Raw genomic sequence first — 24612 nt, 5'->3', positions numbered from 1 at the left:
AAGGGCACTAATTGCATGGGAGCAATCGGAACGCAATAGGTTACACACCCGGGTGATGCTGCACAATGCGAACTCTAAAGAGGGAGCTTCGGTGGGGGGGGGGGAGAGGGGAGAGAAAAAAAAAAGACTCAGAGCACAACACAGCGTTGTCGCTCATTTTCAGGCAATTACCTTTCCTCGTTGTCAACAGTTGTAATAACCTCCTCCATTTCCAGGAGACTTCTTTGGGGCAGTTAAATAATTCCTGCTTTTTTTCCCCCCCCCTTTTTTTTTTTTACGCGTAATTACTGGTGCTGGCATGCATAAATAAAGAAGTCCAGCTCTTTGCTTTGGTGTCATTGTACGAGCGGAGCACCTGCACTTGGCGGTGGGCTTTCTTTAACTGACACCTAATCATTATTCCACTTGGTGAACATTCCTGTTAGTCACCTTTAGTCTTTCCTGTCTGGTCATGTAAACAGTGTCTATAAATGCATCGCGGTTAAGACGTGCTTCATCAGAGACAGAACGCATCTCCTCTGTCGCAATCTTCCTGATGCTCGTCACTGCCGGATTCAACCTTCTTTTTTTGTATCCAAGCCAAAATCAGTTGTTAGCCTCTTAGATGGGTTAGGGGTCAGAAAAAGATTGTCTTTTTTTTTTTTTTTTAAGTAGGAGGTCTTTTCATGAACAAGCAGTTGAGGCTTTGGGGAGGCTTTGCTGAAGGCTGAGATTGGATTAATTGTTAAGTACAAAGTAATTTGGACGTAATTTGGAAACATGTGCTTTCGATGAATCTTTCTTTTGGTTGCCTCTTTTTATTCCTTGATATGATTTATAAGCAGATGCGAAGTGAAATGAAAACATTTGACACCTGCATCCAGATGTGGTCCAAGATAATTTGAGGCCCTGAACAGACTTTATTTTGGGCTCCTTAAAAAACGTTCTCCCTATTTGATGATTTTTGCTTTCTGCACTCAACACAAGCTCAACACAAGCAAGAGTTAATGACCACACAATAAATACAAACTTACATACTTGTTTAGCTTCATAAGCATTCCCATTATTGATTAAATCTAGATCACTTGGAATTACAAATACTTATTTTAATCTTTTTTTTTTTTTTGCTATGTTAAAGCTTGTATACCAGGAATGAACCTAGGATCTTTTCTATTTACAAACAGCCAATATTTATATTTTTATTTATCCTTTATATACTCAGGTTGCCTCAATGAGATCCAAGATCTCATTTAAAAGTTCTGTTTTGATGAAGCAAAAACCAACAACAAAAATGTTACAAACACAGTAGAAATATGCATAATTACAACATTCAATTCAAGGTGAATAAGCCAATAAACCGAAAAAACAAGAGCTAGTTTCATAGGTCTTCTCCATTTTCCGTGTGAAATGTTTTCCCATCTCAGACACAATCAGCTTTAAATTATGCCAATGGAAACATGACGTTCAGACTCTGAATATAATATATGTACAACTTTAACAGTCGTAAGCCTGTTTCGGGGGAATTTAAGTTCTCCTTGCACTCCCCAGTCAGGGAGGGGGTCCTAAGCAGCTGCAAAATCTGCTTGTGCATTTGGCCAATCCTCTATACAACTATTTTCTGCAAACGTGAACACAGTAGGAATGCGCAAATGAATTTTTTAAGGGTCTTAGTTCTCGTGAAAGGATAAGCAAACCGGCTTCCATAAGCAGAAACTTCGTCTGCCCCCCCCTTCTCTCGATCTCCACTGACCAACATCTTAATCCTATAGGGTTGACCTGTCCGTTGCGAGGCACCGTCTACGCACACAGCGCCATGACCTTTCTAAATAGGACACGTGTCCATCAAGCATATATGAATTAAGCATCCCCAAGAGGCTTCACCTCCTGAGCCAAGCACCATGTGACCTCTCCCAATCCATTTTACTGCGGCACTCTGTGGCAATCAGCCTTGAATTATTAAAGTGAGCAGTGAGCAATGATCAATTCATTGCGGCCCTTGCTCGCCGGCTGCCCCGCTGTACTTCAGCAGAAATGACATTGAGAACACTTGAGTATGCTTCCAGACAATGCACATAAATGTGAAATATGTCAGACCCAATATGTCAATAATAATAACTGTACAGGCTGAGGCCATGTCCAGGCTAATCCAGCTGAAATGCTGTTAGATGACTGGGCTGTGAGCAGGTTTCAGTGCGTCCTTACAATGGCTTTCTCAGGAGAAAGAGCGAACAAGTAGATGATCTTACTGCGTCTTCTTTCAGCTGAGCAACTTTTATGCTCGTAGCAGTAGAGCGACTCTTCTGTGTATTCAGACTTTTAGATATCGACCAACTGCAGGCTCGAAGCGCTTCAGAAACGCGAGGGAGAAAGATCGAGGAAATGTAAGGAAGCAACTTGAAAGTAGGGGATAGTTATGGAAATAAAAACCACCCCACTCGATCAAAACTTTGTAAGGAGAAGACGAGGAGCCAAGATAAACCAGAAGTCAGAGCCCCCAAAACTGCAATCTTCCCTTAAGCCGGAGAGTGGCAGCTGGCAGAACAGCTGGTGAATAGGATTAATGTCAGAAGAATGAAATAAAACTCAACATATGTCCGAGCCTGAGGTGTTGGGACTGTGCGTGATTGTGCCCCCGATGGATGCCATGTGTGCAGCTGGAAGGAGCTGCTGTGCTGCTCTGCTTTCTAACCCACAAGGTCACTTTTAAGAACCAGGACCATTAAATGCTTGGATGGCGAAATGAACTTTTCCTCTCATATTTCCGCTTCTTTTTTCTTTTCAGTTTCTCTTCAGGTCACAAAAGGGATGTTTTAAATCTAAATCATTAAGAAGCGTTATTGCTGATTAAATCGAGGCAGAGAAAAATGGGATTTGAAGAGAAATTGGTAGCAAAATAAATCATTTGGATTGTTTTAGCCTTCCTTATTTTTTTTTTTTTAAGAAAACGGTCCTTTTTAGATATGCATTGCAAGGTTTAAAAGAGCACGGCTATTATTCTGCTAGAATATCACTGAAACTGAATGACAAGTGTGTTTGGTTTACCAGAAAGAAAAAAAGTAGACATTACCTCTGGATTTCAAGCCCATGCTGATGAGGGGGATCAGCACTTCATGAGTAGAAACATGTCAACTCAATTTTAATTTGTAATTTCCATGTGATGTTGGTAATAATTACGGTCCGAGCACTGTAATAAATTATAATAATTTCCTGCAAAAATTTAATTACTGGGTACCTTGCATTTGGAAGATTTTTTTTTTTTTTTGGGGGGGGGGGGGTGTATGTGTGTGTGTGTGTGTGTGTGTGTGTGTGTATGGGGGGGACCAGCAATTTAACTGTCAGACATAAATTTGCCTGCTAATCAATGCTCGAAAACATTCACATTTATTCATCTATGTTAAATTAATAGACGTGCAAAGAAAACGGGGAGTACTGTGATCATAGCGGTTCAGTGTGATTTAGTAAATTAATGGGTGTCTGACTTCATAAGGACAAAAAGAGACTAATAGGATCCACATGAATGCTTTACAGTTTGTAGTGAAGTCAAGTGTCTGGTTCTTAGACTAAAACTTTATTTTTAGGAACACTGGACAGCCACCGTGATAAATGTCATGATTACGGAAAATCTTGTGATGCTTAAACCCGCAAATGTGTTGGAAACTTCAGCGGATCAAGAATTTTACTATCTACCAATTATTTTCTCATTAAACGACAATTTTGGAGAAAAAGAAAAATAGTCGCATCATTAGATTTGTTTACTTAATTACTCATCTAACTTTGTTTACAAAAATGCCAGACCCCAGGAACTACACATAATGCTAACTGGACCAGAACATCATAGGTCACTACTCTTTAGCGTACACTGGTTTCTCTAAAAGGAACAAGTGGAAATGCGTGCAACAAACCAAGTCAAATTTTACTTTACTTTTTTTTTTGGAACTTCTGTAAGTGTAAGTAAGTATGTACCTTAAAATTAATCATTTTTTCATTTCAGAAACAATGTATCATAGTTAAAAAAAAATATCACACTTTTAATTTGAGTATATTTATTCAGTGGGGAGAGAAACCAAACACTGAACAATAATAATCAAAAAGAAGCTATTTTAATAAGTAGTCAATCAGAGTATCGGGGCTCGTTTTTTTAAATAATCCATGACTACAGTTGTTTTTTTGGGTTTTTTTTGGGGGGGGGGTATAGATATAAAACAGCAGTTATGTTGCTCTTAGTCTTTCTTAAAACTGGGAAACAAGTAAGACAGATGTGTGTTGATCTTTAAAAGTCAGAAAATGGCTGCAGGAAAAGAGACCGTTCTCTAAATGTTATTCTTTACATGTCAAAATAAGCATGACAAAGTGTTAAAAAAAACTCAAACAGTGACACTGACATTTATGATAGAGGGGCAGTAGAATCACAGTCTTTGCTTTTCAAAGCTGTATTGAAGGATACATTCTTTTTAAGGCTCACTACACATGGGGATGTCAGTAAATATGTAGATTACTGTAATATCTGGTATTGTCCCAATACCAGAAACATCATTCTGTCAGTTTGAGCGACATATTTATTGAACAAATAAGAAAGAGGTGAATGTTTAAAATTGTTGGACTACCTTTGGTTACTACGTGTCACGGAGTTACCGTAGCACCTCTAAAGGTTAAGCAGTGCAACTTTTAGAAAGTCGCCATTCATTTCCCCACATCTACGTGTCTCAATGTGCTGTTGTTCGTACCCTGCAACAATAGAAGCAAGATTTTTTATTTTTTTTTTCCTTTTCAGTCATGCCCATTCGCTTCCTGTGGGATACAGAGTCATATGGGCTGCAACCTGCTGGGCAAAGATGGAGAAATGTGCTTCTCTTGAGAGACTGAGCTCATTGGTCCAGCTCACAACAGGGAAGCGAACAGCACCGGCTTTGTCGGGGAAAATGCCACCCACCTAGAAATAACATGTCGGGAAAACTAAACAATAAGGAGGGAGATAAGTGGGCCAGTGAACAGCGTGGCGAGAAGTAAAACAATTGCAGTTTTGTCAGAAAAGGCAAACAAAAAGTTCTGCTTCAACAAACCATTAATACTTATTTGAAACATCAAGATGAACCTACTGACCCCCCCATCATGAGCAATTGGCAATATAGCAACATCTTGCATCTTAAACTGCCGCTCAGTGCAATCTCGAAAATTACACTGGAGGTTCAGCTTAAGAGTGATGATATTCATCTTATGATTATTATGGTTGGCACCCACACTTTGCAATGCAATAAAACAGAGTTCTGCTAATTTCTTCTGACATTTTCATCACACCTCCTCGTGCTTGTAATGTTATTGAACAAAAAGGGGAAGGAGGGGGTTGGGGGGGGGGCGTGGAGGAGTAGGGCTGCTTGTGTTTTATTGGAGCTGATTAAACAGTCTCTTTGTTCAAGAGATCGCTCATTAAAGTTGGCTGTGAGACGTGCACGCTCGCACTGTTTTTGGGGGCGACAAATAACAATGCAAATATGTTAAAAGGCTGCATCTGCCTAACTTGTCATGTCTGGTTCTGTCAAGGCGGGATCAATCTGCTGCGTGGCTGACGTACCTCTGACTTGCGGAGTGGGTCTGAAATGTGTTCTGAAATCATTAGAAGGGCCACGGAGGCTGTCTGTGCCCAGGGTGTGAGTTACACTTGCACTATTTTGATCCTCGGTCAGATGAAACCATTTCTTTTGTCAAGCTATGTGTGGAGAATGCTTGGGAGCTGAATGCCACGGCTACGACAGCGATACTTAGCTGGCACACAGTGGGATTCAGAGAGTAACCCTTGCAGCAGGTTCACACACACACACACACACAAACACACACACACACACGGCAGGACACATCTCTTCTCCTCATCCCGTTGTGGAATACCCTGTTCTTTCCGTTTCTGCCTGCCTCAGCACCCCTACCCCCCCCCCCCCCCCATGTCACTCTTCCCACTTTGTGCAATTTGTCTGCACATGACCCTCCTCATGTTTCACATGACAGCAAAACAAGGCTGTTTTCTCCCGCTTCCAGCCTATATGGTCTAATGCCAAATATAGCAGCATTAATAGCTTTTGCCTTCTTGCGTAGCAGAGCAGTGTGCGTCTTACCAAAAATAGTCTCAGAGCTGTTGATGATTTAATCGCCTGATTATTCACACGCAGCAAGGAGTTGAAGCTATTGTTTTTTTTCCCCATTTAAAATATATTTAAAAAAAAAAACATATCACAATCCAAACTTTGTTGAGACGAAAATGTGTCGCTTCCTGTCCGATTCATTAAACATGCAGTGGGCGAGCCCTACCTACAGCCAACGTGTGGATTTGTGAGTATACAAAGACAAGCGAGGCTCTGTGTTGCCCTGGCCCGTGATTTGTCTCTCAGAGACACCCGTTTCCTCCCATCAAGGGGTTTTCTGTGCGACTTGTAAACCAAGATCACAATGGGAGTTTTGTGCTGCGTGGGTGCAGGGGGACACACAACAGCTGAAACCCGGGAAGATGGCCCCTGGAATGTGCCGCAGCAGTTGCTACTGTTGACTAATCGGAATATGAGAAGTGGGGAAGGTGATCTTGAATGCAAAGAATGGCACATTGAAGAAGCAGCTGCTTGTTTTGTCATCTGAACGACCAAGACAGCAGAAAAGGTTGCCGTTTTGAAACGGGCAACAAAATCTGCTCCTTAGCTCGTGTAAAGTAAAACCTGCGCTGGCGTCCATCACCCCGCGGGGACAGGCCTGTGTTATGTGACAGCTCTGTTTTGGAACAGATAGTAAATACATAATTCAGCAGTGGACCGGGCTCTCTGCTCTGACTATTCCCCTCATGCGGCCACTCCATTTAGCAGTGGGCTCTGATCTCAGCCTGGCACTAGTGCAACTTTGTCGCTGGAGGGTGAAAAAGGCTGGGAGACAAAATTCGTAGGAGGAGAAACATTTTTTTTGAACTGGGCCAGTCAAAGGTGAAAAGATGATAGCGTTGAAGAAGGAGGGGGGGGGGAGAGAGAGAGAAAGACAAGGCAAAATAAAGAGACAAAGGAAGAGGAAAAGGTCCGCGTATCAGATTTGTGGAAGTTCACACGTCAGGCTGGCAGGCAGCCCACGGCATACAGCCGAAAAAAATCTATTTAACGTCTGCCTCACAGGGTGACAAGAGGCTTGACTGGCAGAGAGCGGGAAAAGCCACTTTTGATCATGGGTCCTAACAAGCGATTCCAGGTCGCGTCTCTTCAGCCTGAACAGATCTGCATTACCTATTCAAACAAAAGTGACAGACCAGAGCGCTGCTCCACTGAGCTGCTGCGCCGTGCCACGGGCCAAGAGGGATCACACGCACAGGAAGGCCCCCACTGGCACACACACACACAGCGTGCACGCAGAAAAAATTGGCCACTCCATCAAATAGGTTATGAAGATAAGAAGCCGGCTCAAATTTGTTGACGGTGACAACAGATTATTAAAAAATTGCTCGAAGGAGGAGGGATGCTTGACAGATGTTTGGCTTCGGTATCTGTCCCGACACAAAGGGTCCTGGGCTGGTGCTGTCCGGAAGGCTGCAGCGGTAAAAAGGGGAGCGGAGAGCGACGTGTGAAGAATCAGCAGGCAAGGAAATGGATTTCCAGCCCTGATTGCATATGCATGGAGTCAGAGGCTCATACTCACATCATTATAACAACGATTCCTATTAATTAGGTGGGATAAAGGAGAACCAGATGACATGGCAGCTGCTGAAGAGACGAGAGGGGAGAGGGGCGGGAACCGAAAGAGGAGCGGGGAGAAAGTGCCTCAATCTCTTTCGGAAAAAAGGGGGAAAATAATTTTATGTGACAGAATGTATGACAGAAGTTATATGCAAGGAAACATAGAGAAAGTAAAAAAAAAAAAAAAAGAAGCATAACCTTCTTAAATGCCGCATTTAAAGCAAATAAATGTAGGAAAATAGATCCGTTGACACTATCAGCACCTGCAACCAATTTCCAGTGTAGTGTCAGCAGGAGCCGTGACACCGAGGGGGAACGGTGCAACAACAGAGTCAAGAGTTCATCAGCGCTAATCAGACCACAAGCCTTAGAGCTGATCTTATTCTCCACCGCAGCTCTCACCCATCCCAGAATCTCATTACATGGCATGTTGTAATAGCGGATAATGACCTGGGGCTACTCGCACAATGCAGATCACTCCCCTACACTCAACCTGCTGCACAGTCATTATGCAGTGATAATACACAGCCTCGCCGGGGGGATTACACTTACAAATAGAGAAGACAGGTCTAAGTGGCGACTTGGAACCAAACACAGTTCAAAATATATAAATCCTGGGCCCCGGCACAATTAGTCCAGCGGCGCGCCCCGCCACGCTGCTTTTTTTTTGTCACAAGCGACAGTCGGGTTACCTGCCGCTGTAATATTTTCTCAGCGGCCATTAAAACATCCCTCTACCTGAGATTAAAAAGCAAGCGGCTGCAGTTTGCCTCCCCTTTGCTGAGTTAATTAGCCGTGACTCCGTCAAAGGGTTTCAGGTGTTGATTATTCTGCCAGAGCACTTACAATATACAGAATAGCTGGCCTAAAAAAGGGACGCGATCTTAAATTGAGCATCCAACCCCCACCCCCACCCAAAAAAAGGCTGGCATATATTCAAATGTCTTTGTCTTGCATGTCGTTTCTTCAATGCCAATACATGCATATGTTAGAAAAGCGGTTTTGCAACAGTGATGTATTATTATGCCGTATATAGAGATTATGTGGGAAAAATCTCCTTTGTTAAATTTCCTCAGGCTACAACTGTTCACTGCGCTACTTTCTCAAGAACTGCCTTGAAACTTTGCCAGCTAACCGCCGTTTATCACGCCTTATCTATGGTAAACATCCAGATCCACTCATCTGATTATATTCAGAGGTTGGGAAATTTAAATGAGGTATTGTTCTAAACGTTTCTTCAACCATGTCCCCAAAATATTTAATAAATGTTTAAATGCTTCTCATATTCATTCAATGTAACCCCCTCAGTTGCACATTCAATTTATCCATAAAACTAGACTGAATGAACGAATAAATGAATGAATGAGCTTTCCTGTGTGGATTTGTGTCTGATGGCTACTTTTTTTCTACGGTATACAAATAAAATGTATTCATAAGAAGATAAACAGTTGCTTTTAAAAGTGCACACACAAATAAAATGAAATTATAACAAATCATTTTAAAACCTTTTCCACGATTGATGTGATAAAAGTGGAGAATCCTGGGCAGTTCGACTGAAAAACAGACAAACCTGGCGGAAGAAGAAATGTAAAGCACAAAAAAAGTGCAATAATCAGCACAAATTAAAACTTTGTCAAAGCTCCTTTTAGATTAATTTCCACATTCAGCCTCTGTGAATACACACACCTTGCATTAGTTTCCAACAGATTTCCTTTTGTCTGTTGAATTGTACTGGATCAATGTCACATTATACGTGACAAAATAAACTGCTTGTTTTGTGCTTTACAAGAATCTGTCATTTTTAACAGGAGCGTGCAGAGTTTTGAGAGGCGCCGCATAAATACAGCAGCTGATCAGGGATGCTTTGTTTGATCGGCACATGGGTAGGACTCAGAAGTTTTTACCTAATTATAGCTCAGTTTTTTTGTTCTAATATAAAAATGATCTGTTCATTATAATTCTTATCAGCGGAACGTTGACTAATAAAGAAAATGCATTTCCTCTGACCTGGTCCAAGTTAACAGACAATGTTCATTACCAAGTAGCAGTATCCCCCTTTAATAATATAAGATCAAGAAAGATGTGCTCTCCTCTAGTCAATACATCCCAGAGAATACTCCCTTACAGCTACAACCGGGTTACCCGTCCTTGTCTTTTGGACAATCATAAAGACTCGACACACAAGGATTTCTGTTGACTTACACAGTATTGATTCATACTTTAGTACATTATATAAAACTGTTCTTACGGCACGTGAATCAAAGCAAGGTCACCTTGGGTTTTTATAATGCTGGCCATTTTTCTTTTTACCATAATACTTAATTCTGACATTTTTAACTCTTGACAAGTGCTGTCTGGAGGCTTATCCATAAATAATGCATTTACAATACCTAGTAAATAAACATGGGGCACAATCGTTAGCCCTGCTGGCAACTGGGCCTAATAGAGCTTTTACAGCAAAGGTGACTATTCAGCTAAATGCAGTGCTCACTGCTGGGAGGACATTTTCATTCATTAGCACAGTCACAAGCACTTAAAGCACTTTAAGGGATCCGAGATGGAGAGTAAAGGTAGAAGGATGGAGAGGGTCGAAGGGTATAAATATAGAGATGGAGGGATGGAAGAATTACACCTATAATATTGAGCAATGTCTCTATTGTTGCAGGGTTTATTAGGCATTGTGGTGAATGAGGAAACGTGGCTCATAATGCTGTTAAAGGAAGCCATGATGGTAATGGAAGACATCAAAATATCGCTGCCCATTAATATAGGCCATTCCGTGTCTGCTTGTTCTTGCCTAAAGGTCAAGTTAGTTTCAAATAATACTAAAAGTATTCGAGCGTGATTAAATTATTGTGCTAATCAGTGCTTTCTCTAGAAGATACTACAATATGTGTCGTTTGTAACAGATTACAGATAACAAGTAAAAACCTCCCACAAATCAGAGGAAGAGCTTGAAATAATGTTTAACTGCCCCAGCCTTAATTTGTTTTTGTTTTTTTGTTTTATTTTTTACATTACTTTAGTTGGGTTTCAAAGTTTCTCATTAAGGAACATTCAAAGGATTTAGTGATTTTGTTTCTCTCCACTTTAGGTCATTGTGGTTATCTCCATTGAACCATCTTGACCTGCCCAAAGGAGGGGGAAAAAAAATCAAACTAAGAGAAGAACGGTAGCAGATGGTGAAGAGCCTCTGAGGATCTCTGTGAATCCTGATCAGACAAGCGCTAGAGCAGCAGAGTGAGACACAACACCGCATACAAAAGCTTTACATTCAGCTCTTCTCGTTGCTTATGACACATTAGACACGCGATTAAGAGAACAAACGGCCTCGCCAGCATTCGTCTATGTCCTCTAATTGGTTAATCCAGCCCCTTTTCACTTCCAATAGTGGCCCTCTCCATAAACAAAGATACCAGATTAGGATTTCTCCAAGGTTGCTGTTAACTTCTTTTTGGAGGCAGTTTGTGAGAGTCTGCCTCCCACCGTTTTACAGTAATCACTGATCATCACCACAGAAGCTTCCTCGAGGGCTCTCGAGAACAGAGCAACTCGCAGTTCTCTCGGCGCGGGGACAGCGTGCTAAACTTCGTATGGCTCTCGTCTTCTGCTGGGTTCCCTGCACGGAAGCTAATTTCCTCCAGCAAGGGAGTGTGTGTGTGTTTATTTTTTTATTTCTTTTTTGGGTGCCCATGATACAAGGCGCATGAGGCAGACCACGGCGCTATTATTAACAAGAGATTCAAACAGCTGTATGGCGGTCCGAAGCACCCTCTCCTCCTCGCGCTAACATACGGCCCTGGATTACAGGCTGCACTTGACCATTTAAATTACTGCAACAACCAGCCTTCAGCAGATGGGGCTCATTTCCATAATGGCCACCGTCACCACCAAGAGCATTGATGATGCTGCTGCGTAAAAACCCTTCCACAAAAAAAAACACTACATGAAATTACAGCCAAGCTTAAAAAAAAAACTAGTATTAACATCGCATCTTAGTATTATAATCTTGATATTTTTCCGTAAAGTGCCATACTTTAAATTCTGATCTCTGCCTTTGCTCAATATGTACAGCCTTCTCCACGGTTATCACCATCCGGAGAAAACGTGTTTAAAAAGATTTAAGATAAATTAATGATGAAACAATGTTGCAGTGCCCCTGTAATTAACATAACTATTAATAATTTAGAAGTTTTTTGTTACTTCATTGTGCATGTTGGCCCATCCAGTGTTGTTTGTCTCAGTTCCAGTTGTTTTAAACTTTTCAATTATTTCTCTGAATGCACGTACAGGCAGGTTCAGGACTGTAGCCATTTTCTGGCGCATGCAGTTCAACAGACATCTCCCTAACCTGAATGGTATGTTCTCCTGTCTTTCCAGTTTTGAAGAGCGCTAAGAGAAATCATCAGCTCAGTTCAGAATACTTTATCAATCCCAAAGGGCATTTTGTTTCTGCAGACAGGCCTGTTAGTGGTAAAATAGTATGATAAAAGTGCACTGACACCGCAATCCGTCAATTAACGTCAACCTCAATGTGCCAGTAGTTTAGAAAACTGGTACAAATTTCTACTATTCTCTGGAAACAAGAACAAACTGATTAAGCAAAAATGGGTCAATAAATCACTTTACGCTCAGATTGAAAGGGGCACTTTTTAGCTCTTTTTTTCACACCAGGTAAACAAAAAGTCTTGGATTACCAGTAAATTACCAGTTTCTAAACTCTCTGATCGGGTTTGAATGATTGGGTTTGAATTAATTGAAAAAAATCTCTTTTATATGGATTTAATAAAAATTATTTTTGCTTTGATGCTGTCTTGCACATCCAAAAATGTTTTTTTTTTTCAACAACATTTACTCAAATTAAATTACATGTTGGATTAGTATGATATTAAACTACAAACAACTTTTCACCCTTTTCTTTTCCGCTAGAAGTGCTGATTATTGTTTAGGGGAGCACTGGTCTCTGGTATAAAAAACATACTAGTTTTACATATAAAAGGGCACATATGTTAAAAGAAAATAGGTCACCAAAATGACCTCTGCTTGCTTGATGTAGTTGCCAGTATCACTGACGATCCGGCGGTGGATGGTCATTTGGATCCACTCCTGAGAAACAATGTTTTAAATTTCTGCAAATAAACTGTGTTTCTTTTCTTTCTCTGTTGAACCTGGACAGACTGCGATGTCTGATAATATCTAAATAACAACACAAACAATCAGTCGTAGGAGGGTGTGGCGGTGTAATTATGTGGTGAGAGGCCTGCGAATGCTCTGTTACAAAGATCGCCACATGCGCACTTTAAAAAAAAAAAAAGAAGTGGCAAATTATTTTTAGGCTAACAGAGGTCTAATTTATTCGTCTGATGAAGTGCTTAAGCTAAGAGCTCCCTGGGCACTAAATGAGACACATGCGTTCCCAAGGGGGTTTAACATTTGATTGGATGTAGTTATATTACTACAGCCCTAATTAAGAAGGGGGATGTGTTTCAGAAGCTCTTTCAAATATTTGTTTTTCTGCCATACTCTTGATAGACTCCAGGCTGTAGGAGGGAGAGCCAGGCAGGGTGTAACGGGCGCCGATTCGACAGAGACCTAACAATCTTACCACAGGAGAGGATTTCGTGTTCTCAGCGTCACTGCTTGCTTTGAATCTACTAATTAGTAACGTTAATCAGGTAAGATCCTCCAAAAGGTCGTGGACCGTTTGAGGGAAGTTACCTTTGATGAATGTCTGCGCAGAAAGAAAAGCGTTCTGCGTCGCGACGTGAAAAAAAAAAAAAAAGAGGTAATGTTCCTGGCATCAGAGCAGCGCTGTGGGTTTTATGGTCAAAGAATTCTTCTTGGCATGAACAAGGACCACACTTATGCCGAAGTGCGCTGCCACCCAGTCTTTGTCACACTGGAAGACGTTCAGAACAAACTGGAAATACTGTTACGTCACCGATCCCAGCCTGTGTGAGCCTGCGCGAGCGCGTGCGGCGGAGAGGAAAAAAGGAGAAAGGAAGGCAGGGAGTCGGGGGAATATCTGGGATTAGATGGTAGTAGGAATGAGGCCTTCCTTACGCCCTCGCTCCAAAACACACTCACAGAGGGAGACATACCGTCTTGCTCTGTCTTTGTCATCTCCTCCAGCTTCTTCTGCTTCAGCGAGTCCACAACGTCTGCCAGGCTTCCTTTGCGGCGCTCCGGAGTCCCGAACGCTGATCCACTCAGCAGGTCACTTCGCTCCCGGGCCCCCTCCTCCGGTTTGTGTGGAGAAGTCGAATTGTTCCGGAAGGAGTACAGGGAACATACTTTATTGCTGTCAGGTTCCTGTAAGACAAAAAAAAAAAAGAAAAGAAAAAAAAGTCAAGAGACGAGGCAGCATGGGATGTGTGTTTAATGGTAAGCCTGTTGCTCTACTGTCATCACGCTTTGAGCTTTTAGACATTTATTTATTTTTTTTCATTCAAATCCCATGATTGCCGGAAGGTGTTTGCGCTTCGGGCCTATTTGGCCACATCAAATGGCTCAACTCTGGCTTTTATATACGGCAGCCTCTGTATTTTCAACAGCACGAGCTGTTCTGGTAAATGAGACATGACAAGTGAAAAATTGAGATGAAATGATGAGGCACCCTTTCACAGGGCATGTTCGTAATCTGCTAAGGCTTTACTATTCATCTGCACAGACTATACAGTGAAAACCTCCTAACTATAATCTCGTAAATTGCTGTTGAGAGTGCATTTGTGTGAGGGTGACTGCTGTGTAATTTTTATTAATTTTCGAGCAAAGGCCTGTTCTTAGCCGAGTGCCTGAAGCATTCGTAAATCTGCGTCTGTCCTGTCTCGCGCTGTTGTTGTTTTTCTGTCCCGCATGTGTATGGTTTAGCATTTAACTGGGGATCCCGTCTCTGGCTGACTGGCTGAGTGCTCCCTGTGCACAAACAGAGACATGAAGAAAAAAAGGGGGGGAGGAGAACGCTCGGCGTGTGTAGTCGGCACACAGTCCGTGGCCGAGGCCTGCGACTGACAGAAGGTGGTGTTAATTATGGTTTCTGGAGTCTGAGAAAGCAGAAGGTAGCGCCGCAGCCAGAAGTTGGAGACTTTAACGGGGGAACAGTTATCTCTGATTTAAACTTTGGCCCATGTGCTGGGGAGAATAAACACAGCTGACATCTGTATCAAACACATGCTGCCCATTTATCATAGAAAAGTGTGATAACACGGGATATTACAGCTGTTACTGGAGGATAGGACGCGGACAGCCAGGAAATCCTAAAGACAGAAAGTCGAGAACGTGGAAGAAAATGGCCCGTGGCGTGCCAAGATCTCATCCCTGTGTGGCATGTCGAGCTGGAGTAAAACTGCGGAGGAGCACGGGGCGGTTTGGTACCAAGCGGCAGAGAGGCACGGCCGTGGCACGGCGTCTCCCAGTGCTGAGCTGGACGGCTATGCATGCCTAGCAGAGACAGTGGAGAGCGCTTGAGGGGAGTGGAGAAGTGCTAGGTTAATCAGCTGGCACGGGTCCAGGGCACAGCCCACACAGACGCATGGCACTGCAACGGAGCCAGGTAATCAGCAAAGGCAACCCTCTCATTCCTTCCACCTCAAGCCTTTCCCCTCTTCTATGCTCTTTCTCTTGTCTCTATCGCACCCTGCCTCTGTTTTGCTCATTTTGTCTTCTGCTGTTTCCTTCCCACTTATCTTTTAGTTCTGGTATTTTTTTTTTTGTTTTTATTTGAATTCATGAGAAAATAAAAGGGAAAACAGCAAAAGTGTCAGATTCAGGAGAAAACTGGGTTTCATAATAGGAAACAAATAATTTATTCTTACCTTGAATCACCTTTCCAGCTGATTTTAATTTTCACTGCCTCGGTATGTTACAATATAATGTGCAAGTTGTCCAAAACAAACACAATAGCTAAAGCTACATGTAAAAGTTATCAAGGAATGAATGATCTCTTTATAATGTTACCATTACCTCTTGGTTTTAGGTATTTTCCTGTATCCTTTTAGCTATTGCTTTATTTTTTTTCCTCAACACAGAAATTCCTCCTGCCCCAGAGAATCTGTTGTTGCTGTGTGTCTGCTCTGACCGGCCACATCCAGCAGATGACCACTCATGATGAGCCAGCTTCTGCTTTCAATGTCTTATGGTAAAAATTACTTTTTTTTTTTTTTCTCTTCACTGTCACCACATGATTGCTCCGGATGAGGGATTGCTGCAAGGTCGAGCGCATCTTGCAGTTGGCTGGGCTTCCGTAGATGAACAATGTTTACCCTTTGGCAAACATCATGTCATTATCTGACTCTGATTGCACTGTATTGTAATTAAAGATGAAGCCGCACTGCGTTTTATTGGATCGAGATGTGACTATATGCTTGGATTGTATTTGTATGAACTGATTTCAATCTAAAGACACCATGGACTGAACTGGACCCTGTAAGACCGCAAATGACCTGAATCTGTTTGTAAATTACTTTCAGATGACTCTGTCATGATCTGGGACCGTATACAGTAAATAAACAGAATTCAGTCTGGATTTCTTTTCGTACTAGTAAGCCGTTTTCCAGGTAAACTATGGTGGATTTTACCAAGTAACAGTACATTTTTCTTAAACTTCTGTGACTGAGACATTTTCGGAGTTGACTTGACCACAGCTTCAGGAATTATTCCAAAGTTAATGATCCTTCCTGTCCTCACCACTTTCTCTCATTATGAGGCGATGCCTGCTACAGGTCCTATTGTCCATGTATGTATTGTGCTGCTATGCTGTGGAGGCTCTCAGCAGCCGAATACAAAGTTTCTTCAGAGGTCCTCTGGGTCTCTTTACCAGAGACCCGTCTGTCACAGACAACCACCTGCCTACTACAGCGCACAACTGCCTGTGCCCTTCTTCGCCGTGTTCATATCAAAACTGCTCCACACTTAGAATGCACACAGTCCCCCAGGGTGTTGCTGCTTTTCTTGTTGTGGTTCTCCTACAGCAGTAAAACCAGGATTCGTACGAGACATTTCTTTACCAGCAACAAAAAAAAAAAACATAAGCAGAAAAAGCCACTCTCGCACCTCATTTGAAACCATTTTGCGTGCCATTCAGAGAAGAGTTAAAGATTCTCTGTTTGACCCTCAAATAGCATATAAAGTGTAGTGTTTTTTCCCAATATTCCCTTTTTGAAGACACCACAGTTGTTGGCATTCTGCAGCATTAATGAACCATAAGGCTGGAAGCATGCAGGATAAAGCTTCTCTGTGCAAGCTAGAAACAACAAGAAACATTTTGAGTTTGAAATATCTCACGGAGGGCAGAGACAGACTAGTTTGCATCAACAGGATTTGCTTTTATGCTTAAAATTGAAATTCCTGCCACAAAGGCATTAAAACTTAAACATAAAGTAAACATATTTTTACTTACTGGATCTTTTGTGGCACCCAGGTATCACATTTTTTCTCTTGCTATTTGTAAAGGAAACATCCTTGTGATTTTAAACTTCACTATGTCTGGATTTGATGGAGATGCGACGTTTTCACTAACATTGCCATCAACCAATGACAATTCTTTAATTCAGCTATCAAAGCCAAAGTCAGACATGGTGCTATCGGCTCATTTTGTTTCTTTTTTGCTGTTTTATCGGCATATGTAATTATTTTTTTAGGACTGCAACTGATTTGTTTTTGCAGTGTGGTATGCACGTCTTACCATGCGCTGCTGAGCCGACACCAGGCTGTCCCAGTCACTCTCCGGCGGCACACTGCTCAGCGGCTGCATTTCGTCAGCGGCTTTGCCGTGAAGCAAACTGTGCAGGGGCAGCTGAGGTGTGCCGTGTGCATCTGCGCTTTCCTCTTTCTCCCAGGATAGGTGCTCCTGACTCAAAGCATCGTCGCCGTCAACCACGGAGGCAAAAGGAGATGTGGCTTGCTTAGAAGACATGACTCTGCTGCAGGGCGACAAAATAGAAGAGGTACAAAACAAACAGGTATTATATTCTGTCACAAAATCTGTTTCTCTATTGCCAGGTCTTACACTTGTTGCTAGTCTGTTCTGCAGGTCATTGGGTCCCTAATCTTTAGTTTAGCTCACACGGATGACTTTATCTGTGTCTGGCACCATGCTAGGTTTCTCAGTCCACTCCAACTTTACGTATTTATGAAGCACTTTAAAAACCAACAGCCAGACCAAAGGGCTGTACATATTAGAAGCAAATAGACATAAAAATTACTTAAATAAAAATATATAAAACATACATACCCCAAAATAAAACAAACACTGTATTGGGCATTAAAAGCCTCCAAAAACCGTGGGTTTTTAAAAGAGATTTAAAAACTATTTGGGAGGAAGGCTGCCAAACGTGCAGCGGCAGGCCATTCCAAAGCTTGGGACCAGATACAGAGAAGGTGCAATCTTCTCTGTAGCTTCTGCCTGCTTCTCGGCACCAACATGAGCAGCAGCTCAGCAGGTCTGAGCTGCTGCTCATTTGGCTGTAGGAGCTCCAAGATGTAGGGAGGGGCACGACCATTTAAAGACTTCAAAAGAAATAAAGGATTTTTTTTTTTACATTTATTCTAAAATGAAAAGGCAACCAGCAAGCCGAACCAGTGAAATGTGTGCAAACTTGTGCTTCCTGATGAAAAGACGTGAAACAGCATTTTCTGCCAACTGCAGGTATGTGAGGAAAGAAAAAGCAAAATGTGTTGTAGTGACTCAGTGGTTTGGTGACAAAGGAATGAATAAAAAATTCAAAGTGCTTTCCTGTAAGCATCGGTTTTAGCTGGGGGGAAAAAAAGATTCGACAACTACCTTAAATTGGTCGTCACAAAGTAAAGTCATTATCCATTTTAAAACCAAGGTTTTAAACCTTGGTTTACAATCTCACTGAATGGTAGGACACCTAGGGTTAGGTGTATTGCCCATGGGCGCGTTGACATGTAACAGGGTGATGCTGGAATCAAACCGACTATCCTCCGATTCCAAGATGACAACTCTACCCACTGAGGCACAGTCTGACAGATTGCACTGATCCAGGAGATAAGTCTCATCCGGGTTAAAAGTTCTCATTTAAAATCAGAGGTAAGCTGAGTAGCGGTTCTGGACAGGAAATCTACCATCAAGTGGGATTGAAACTCCCATAAAAAGTGAAAAACCTGATATGTTAACAAATTTTCCAAGACATTTTTAAAAACACAAGTTTTCTTTTTATCTTTCTTTTTTTTTCTACCCTTCACGACTAATCTTCCACTTGGTTTTGTCCTTCAAACTTCTTTAATTGTCCTTGTTTGAGGTAATTTTACATTGCAGCAATCAGACCCAAATAGACTTTTATTTATAATAAAAGCCTCTTAACAAACCAACCGCTAGGCACTATTCAGAACACTGGTATATGCTTTCATGAATATCACAGTGAAAGCCGTACTTGACAAATCGGGTAGAAAGAAGACAAATTTTAATTCAAATTCCTTTCATTTTTTGTTTGCTTTTTACAACCTCATTTTTTTTTCTGATTGAGTGTTTTTACTATTCAAAATACCAGCTCCATTTTTTTCCTCATGATTATTGAGGTCACACTCATGCTGCATGTTACAATAAATGAAATTAAACACTGTGCAAGGAAATCTAATTATGCATCTGGTAACACATTAAAAAGGGGATAATATGGCCTTCCTAAGGTGAAAAGTAGAGAAAGGAAGCTGGAGAATAGTTATCTTTAATTACACATTTCCGCAAGTTGTTGCTCCGTTTGTGTTTCTCACTTGGAGAATAACAACTGTTAAAACTTGGCAATTTAACCTCAGTGACGCAGGTATTTCGGTATTTGAGTGATATATAAGAAGCAGAAAGACAAATGCATTTGTATGAATTCGCTGACCTTTGCTTTAATGTTGCCTTCCAACAATATTTATAGCCACTGAATGTGTGTCACATGACATCCATAAACCCACATGCATTTTGTGAGGAGTTCATGCGATGGACCGACACAGAGCTGTGCACAAAGAATGAACAAAAGGATGCAATAATTCAAATGAGTTATTTATGCACAAAAATCTAAAACGTGTGGTGTGCACATGTATTGTCCCATGGTCAAAACTTTCTAAAGACATCACAAAAAAAAAAAATCTAAAGTTCAGTCAGATTGGATGAGTAGTGAAGCTCAGTTTTTAAGTATCTCCATTGATTCTCAATTGGGGTTTAGGTGCAAGGCATTTTCTGCTTTAACCATTCCATTGTAGCTCCGGCTGTATGTTTCTAGTGTTTTGCATCCTCCAACAGATCACACCCTGTTCTGAGCTTCATGCCTCTTTCAGCTAACCCTGACCAGCTTCCCTCTTGATGATGTATAAAACCATCCCAAAATCATGATACTGCAATCACCATTTCTTAAGTTGGAGATGGTCTTAGTCTTCTGTCACATGTAGCGTTTTGCACTAAACTATACAAAAAAAATGTTTTTGGTCTTATCTAGCTAGAGCCCAAGCGGCCACATTTTTGCAACATGCTCTTGTGTCAAACTGAAAATGGTATTTTTTTATATATATATTACAAAAAGTTTTCAAAACTGCAAGGCACAATTCTTCAGCTACACGATCATACATTACTTTCTGTTCTATCAAAAATATATGTCAACTAAATACACTGATATTTTGAAGTTACAGGTGTGACAAAATGTATTAAAAAAAAGTTCCGAGGGTAATAAATACATTTGCAAAGCAAAACCAAGAATTTCTTGTGGTTATATTTTATCATTGATAACCATCTGCCCTGCCCTCCTACTTTATCCACAGGGGTCAGTGTGACAGCCCTCTACCGACGCTCTTACTGTAGCTTGATAGTAGTAGTGATGGTGGTGGTGAGCTTTGTGCGTGCGTGTGTTCGGGGGGGGATACTCAAGGCCGAGGCAAAGCATAGTGCTCCGGTGTCCTTGCACGCTCTGTTGAAAGCCAAGCACCAAAAGATACGCAAAGATATGCTCTATGTGACGAAGTATATTCTACTAACAAGGACTTTAGGTTCTAATGGTAATTGGTCCTACTCAAGGAAAACTCATACATGACATGTTTTTTATTTATTTATTGTAGTCTAGTGGCCTTTATTTGAAAGTAGGGCAACAGGAAAGGGGGTTGAGAGTGAAGGGGGAAACATGCGGTGACACCTGGGACAGCCTCTTGGAGGACCGAGGCCTCGGTAGACGGGTCGCGTGCACCGCCGCCGTGCCCCATACGTGAGGTCTTTCGTGCACCCATTAAGGGAAATTAATATCATAATTTGTTTGCAAGCTAGACGAGATGAGAATCATGACAACAAATTAGAAGCTGATTTGGAAAAAAAAAAATATCTCATAATAGAGTAGGAATATTAGAAGTTTCCAAAAGAACTGGCGTTTGCAGCCAGCCTTGCTGATTAGCGGAGCAGGAGTGCGGACCTGAGCCCGTCTGTCTCCCCTGTCTCTCAGAAATGTTGCCGGCTGTATATTTAGCGGGACTTGGGCCTTCAATTTTAATCAGCAATTAAACAGTTTCCTGCAATTATATCACATCGAATCCCAGTTCAAAACGGCATGCTGTTAATTGAAAATCAAGAGTCAGAGCAAAGTTCAGCGTGCATGTTTAACGGTAAGTAGAAGGAAGAGGGGGCGAGGGGGGTGGGGGGGGGGGTTGCTTCACGTGGGTGAGTGTTGGGAGCAGGCCGATCACGTAGAACGCAGCGTATTTTTTATTCATGCCCCCAAAAAGCTTGAGCCTGAAGCGAAACAAGCGCCTCGTCTTCAATGGAGTGTGCGCACAAAACAAAGCACTGCTTTTGTATTACACAGTAAATCAAGTGGTATTATTTTACCACTAAAATATTCAGTCTCTGAGGCACTTTTACTTTGGTCTCCAGCCATCAGTCAAACCGCTGAGGCGTGAGCGAAGGGAAGACGATAGACAGAGCGCAGAGAAGAGAGGGAGCAGTGGAGACTCCATCCTCCTGTAACATGTGTCTACAGCAATCTTGTTAAAGAATGCAACAGATCTGCAGCAGGCTCCATAACAGTATTTGTCAGCAGGAGTTAATAATTTATTAGCAGCGCTGGGAGGGCTGCGCTCAGGCAGCTAAAGAGTGGGGAGAAATCCCTCTGCCCCACCCCCCATCTCCTGACAAGCCCCATACAATACTACCTCATATTATTGAAAGGGAAAAGGGGAAGAGTGGCAATAATTCTCTGAAAATATCTGAGGGCAAGCGTACAGTATTTTCCTCCTCTTCTTCAGAGTGGGGATCACACGGCTCAGATCTAAAGGAGTGTGTGCGCGCAGTGGATCGGTGCTGACACAACAAAGACTTTAGATGAGGTGCAAAAAAAAAAAAAAAAGAAAGAAAGAAAGAAAGCGGAAAAACAAAAAAATAAAGAGGAGAATTCATTTGAATGTGGGTACTACTATAAAGCGTGCGGAAACAGATCACATATTTTGATGGAATAGCACTGTTTACACTGTTGGCCTCCGTGCACGCAGAATAGAAATCATCAAAACAGCCCTGTTTGAACAACTGCACTGTATTCTTCAAATAACCTCAGGCACATTAATAATTCAATCAGTTTAAGCGGGGAAATAGGCTTAAACTTTCACTCACTAGAACTGAAAAACGCGCCGGGCTGATAAACAGGATCCAAATTAGGCTAACCGTGAAGAGCAATTCTCCTTAAAGACAAAGCCTCGGTCACTTTGAAGACCTGAGGCAGAGATGAGACAGGGTCAGATAAAGAAGCAGCACGGTCTATATATAGCTGACAATATTGCGCACATTTGAAGGATTAGGACTTAAGTTCTCCAGCCACAGGCTCATGTGGCCTGGAATGCTTTGAGTCATGAATTGTTCCCCGAGATAATGTTTCATCATCGTGCAAAACAGCCTCTGCTTAATTGGTAAGTATTAGAGGGGTGCTGTGCGCCGCTCATCTCAGGGGTCTTGTGACTGCTGGGCCATGTGTCCCCAGCTATCCCATTTCCTCTTTCATCATAAAAGGGTCTGGCCTGCTTTCGACCGCCGTATCTGCTCTTTCACACTGTTTACCTTTTATAGACAATGGTGATAAGTAACCCCACACCGTCCCTCCCCCCCCCCCCCGCCCCCCCCCGCCACCGCCACCGCCGCTACCCCTTCATCCCACCTACTTGTCTGGATCAGTGCTGCCGGGGATCTTTAGGTTTCGATCAAACGCCCCAGTGTTTGTATGTTAGCAGCAGAGAAAAGAATAAAAGGTAAGAAGAAGAAGAAAAAAAAAAAAAAAACACCAAAAAGTTTGGTCAGGAGTGGTATAAAAACAGATTAATTGCCCACATGTAAAGAAGAGCATCCCAATTAAGCACAAAAGATACATTTAGAATGATATTAGACTACTTAAGAAATATACACCTTCTTTTGTCCACTCAGTTGAAAAATCAGAACATGCATTCAGGCAAAACAAATCTGCAGATCCACTTTACAAACTTGCAACTAATCCTTCTGAGAAGCGGATAATAACTGCAAAATAAATGTGATAAAGAACCCACAAAGGAAGAAGCGAGTCATATGAAGGACATAAAAAAGAGGAACTTTTGTCAAATAAGCATTTCTCTGATTATTTTATCATATATTTTAAAAAGTAATTAAAATTATCTCAAAAGAGCATAAAAACATGTTTAGAGAGAAGATTTCTTTATGAATGTAAGCAAACTTCGGTAATCTTTTTTTTTAACAATATGAAAACGGGCACAAGTGTTTATAGATACCAGAATCCTCTTTTCATGTAATGCTCTCCATAAACCAAACTGAGCACTCTCAATTAAAAAAAACAACTATTAATGAATTAAAAACTTTATTAGTGCCATGCACAAAGCGAGTTAAAATGATATGCGGAGACTAGTGCCGGGACCGTGTGTGTATGCATGTGTCCCTGTAAATGAGAGAGAGAGAGAGAGAGAGAGAGAGAGAGGGGGGAAAAAAATCGTCTGTGTTTCCCTTCAGGGGTTCCTCGTGTTCTAACAGGTGTCATGGTAGGGTTCCTCTGGGTTCTTCACCTGCCATAATGAGATATAACTACCTGACAGTTCCCAGCTGGAGGAGCACTGACACAGAATCCACCGTTTAGCACAATTAAATTATCACCCTTCATTGTAATTGTGCCACGCTGTGCAGCAGCCAGCTTTCTCGGATACACAATCAGCCCTCGATGCGGGCCGTGCGTCATGTGCGCTGTCTTTTCCATTCACGGCACATGCGTGCTTGCACACACTTGCACGTTGCATAATGCCCGCTGTTTTAAAGCAAGCTGGACACAAAGAAAGCAGCTTTTCTTTCTGCCCAACAGATTTCTCAGATAAAATTTTTTTTTGAAAAGCACGGTTCGGAAATTGCTCATTTTCTCCTGCGGCACGGAGACGGGGGAGTTGTCTAAATGAATTTGTTTAAATTGTTGCTCCATTATTCTTGACCTTCCCCTGCAAAAAGTCAACTCAATTACGGTGGCACTTCATCTTCACTTCACATTCTCTCCTGATACCTTCTCCATTACAAAACCGCCGCCGTTGCCACAGTTAAAAATCCACACTCACATGATAGCCGCCCAGAGCAAATTAAGCAAGCCACCTGAAGTGCACACTTTACATACTGAGCAGAGCATTGATAATTACTTTGCAGGGGAAATTATTTGCAATAATATGTTGCTAGAGGAGCTTTCTTGCAGCTCACTTTAAACACTCGCGCAGCTGCCGTGACAGCGTGGTTGGTGTCCTTGCCCCCCCACCCAAGGCAAAGGCTGATGCAGGTGTGAGAGTGCTTAAAAGTCTCTGTCTGTCTAATCGGGAAAGGGTCGATGAGCACTCACAGGCTGGGTCCCTCCTCCCGCCTCCTCCTCCTTCTCCTCCTCTTTCAGTCCCCTGTGCCACAAGCATTTTTTTTTTTTTTTCTGATCCCGGAATACAAGCTCAGACCTTGATGGCATAACAG

At 42.0% G+C, this 24612-nt stretch overlaps 1 protein-coding gene across 4 annotated transcripts in view; it reads right to left on the bottom strand.

Annotated features, from left to right (window-relative positions):
* Positions 1 to 24612, bottom strand: part of sox6 (SRY-box transcription factor 6) — a 155143-nt gene that overhangs the window by 87448 nt on the left and 43083 nt on the right. For all 4 annotated transcript variants that reach the window (XM_036130774.1, XM_021309570.2, XM_036130775.1 and 1 more), the window contains 2 exons: positions 17353 to 17590; positions 13772 to 13982 (listed from right to left, as the gene is read on the bottom strand). In XM_036130774.1, the coding sequence (XP_035986667.1) occupies positions 13772 to 13982; positions 17353 to 17590 (449 nt within the window). The remainder of the gene's footprint in view (positions 1 to 13771; positions 13983 to 17352; positions 17591 to 24612) is intronic.

Source organism: Fundulus heteroclitus, unplaced genomic scaffold, assembly GCF_011125445.2.
Source record: "Fundulus heteroclitus isolate FHET01 unplaced genomic scaffold, MU-UCD_Fhet_4.1 scaffold_38, whole genome shotgun sequence".
Lineage (NCBI taxonomy): Eukaryota > Metazoa > Chordata > Actinopteri > Cyprinodontiformes > Fundulidae > Fundulus > Fundulus heteroclitus.
Note: the sequence above shows the minus strand (reverse complement) of the source record. Positions and strands in the feature narration are given on the sequence as shown.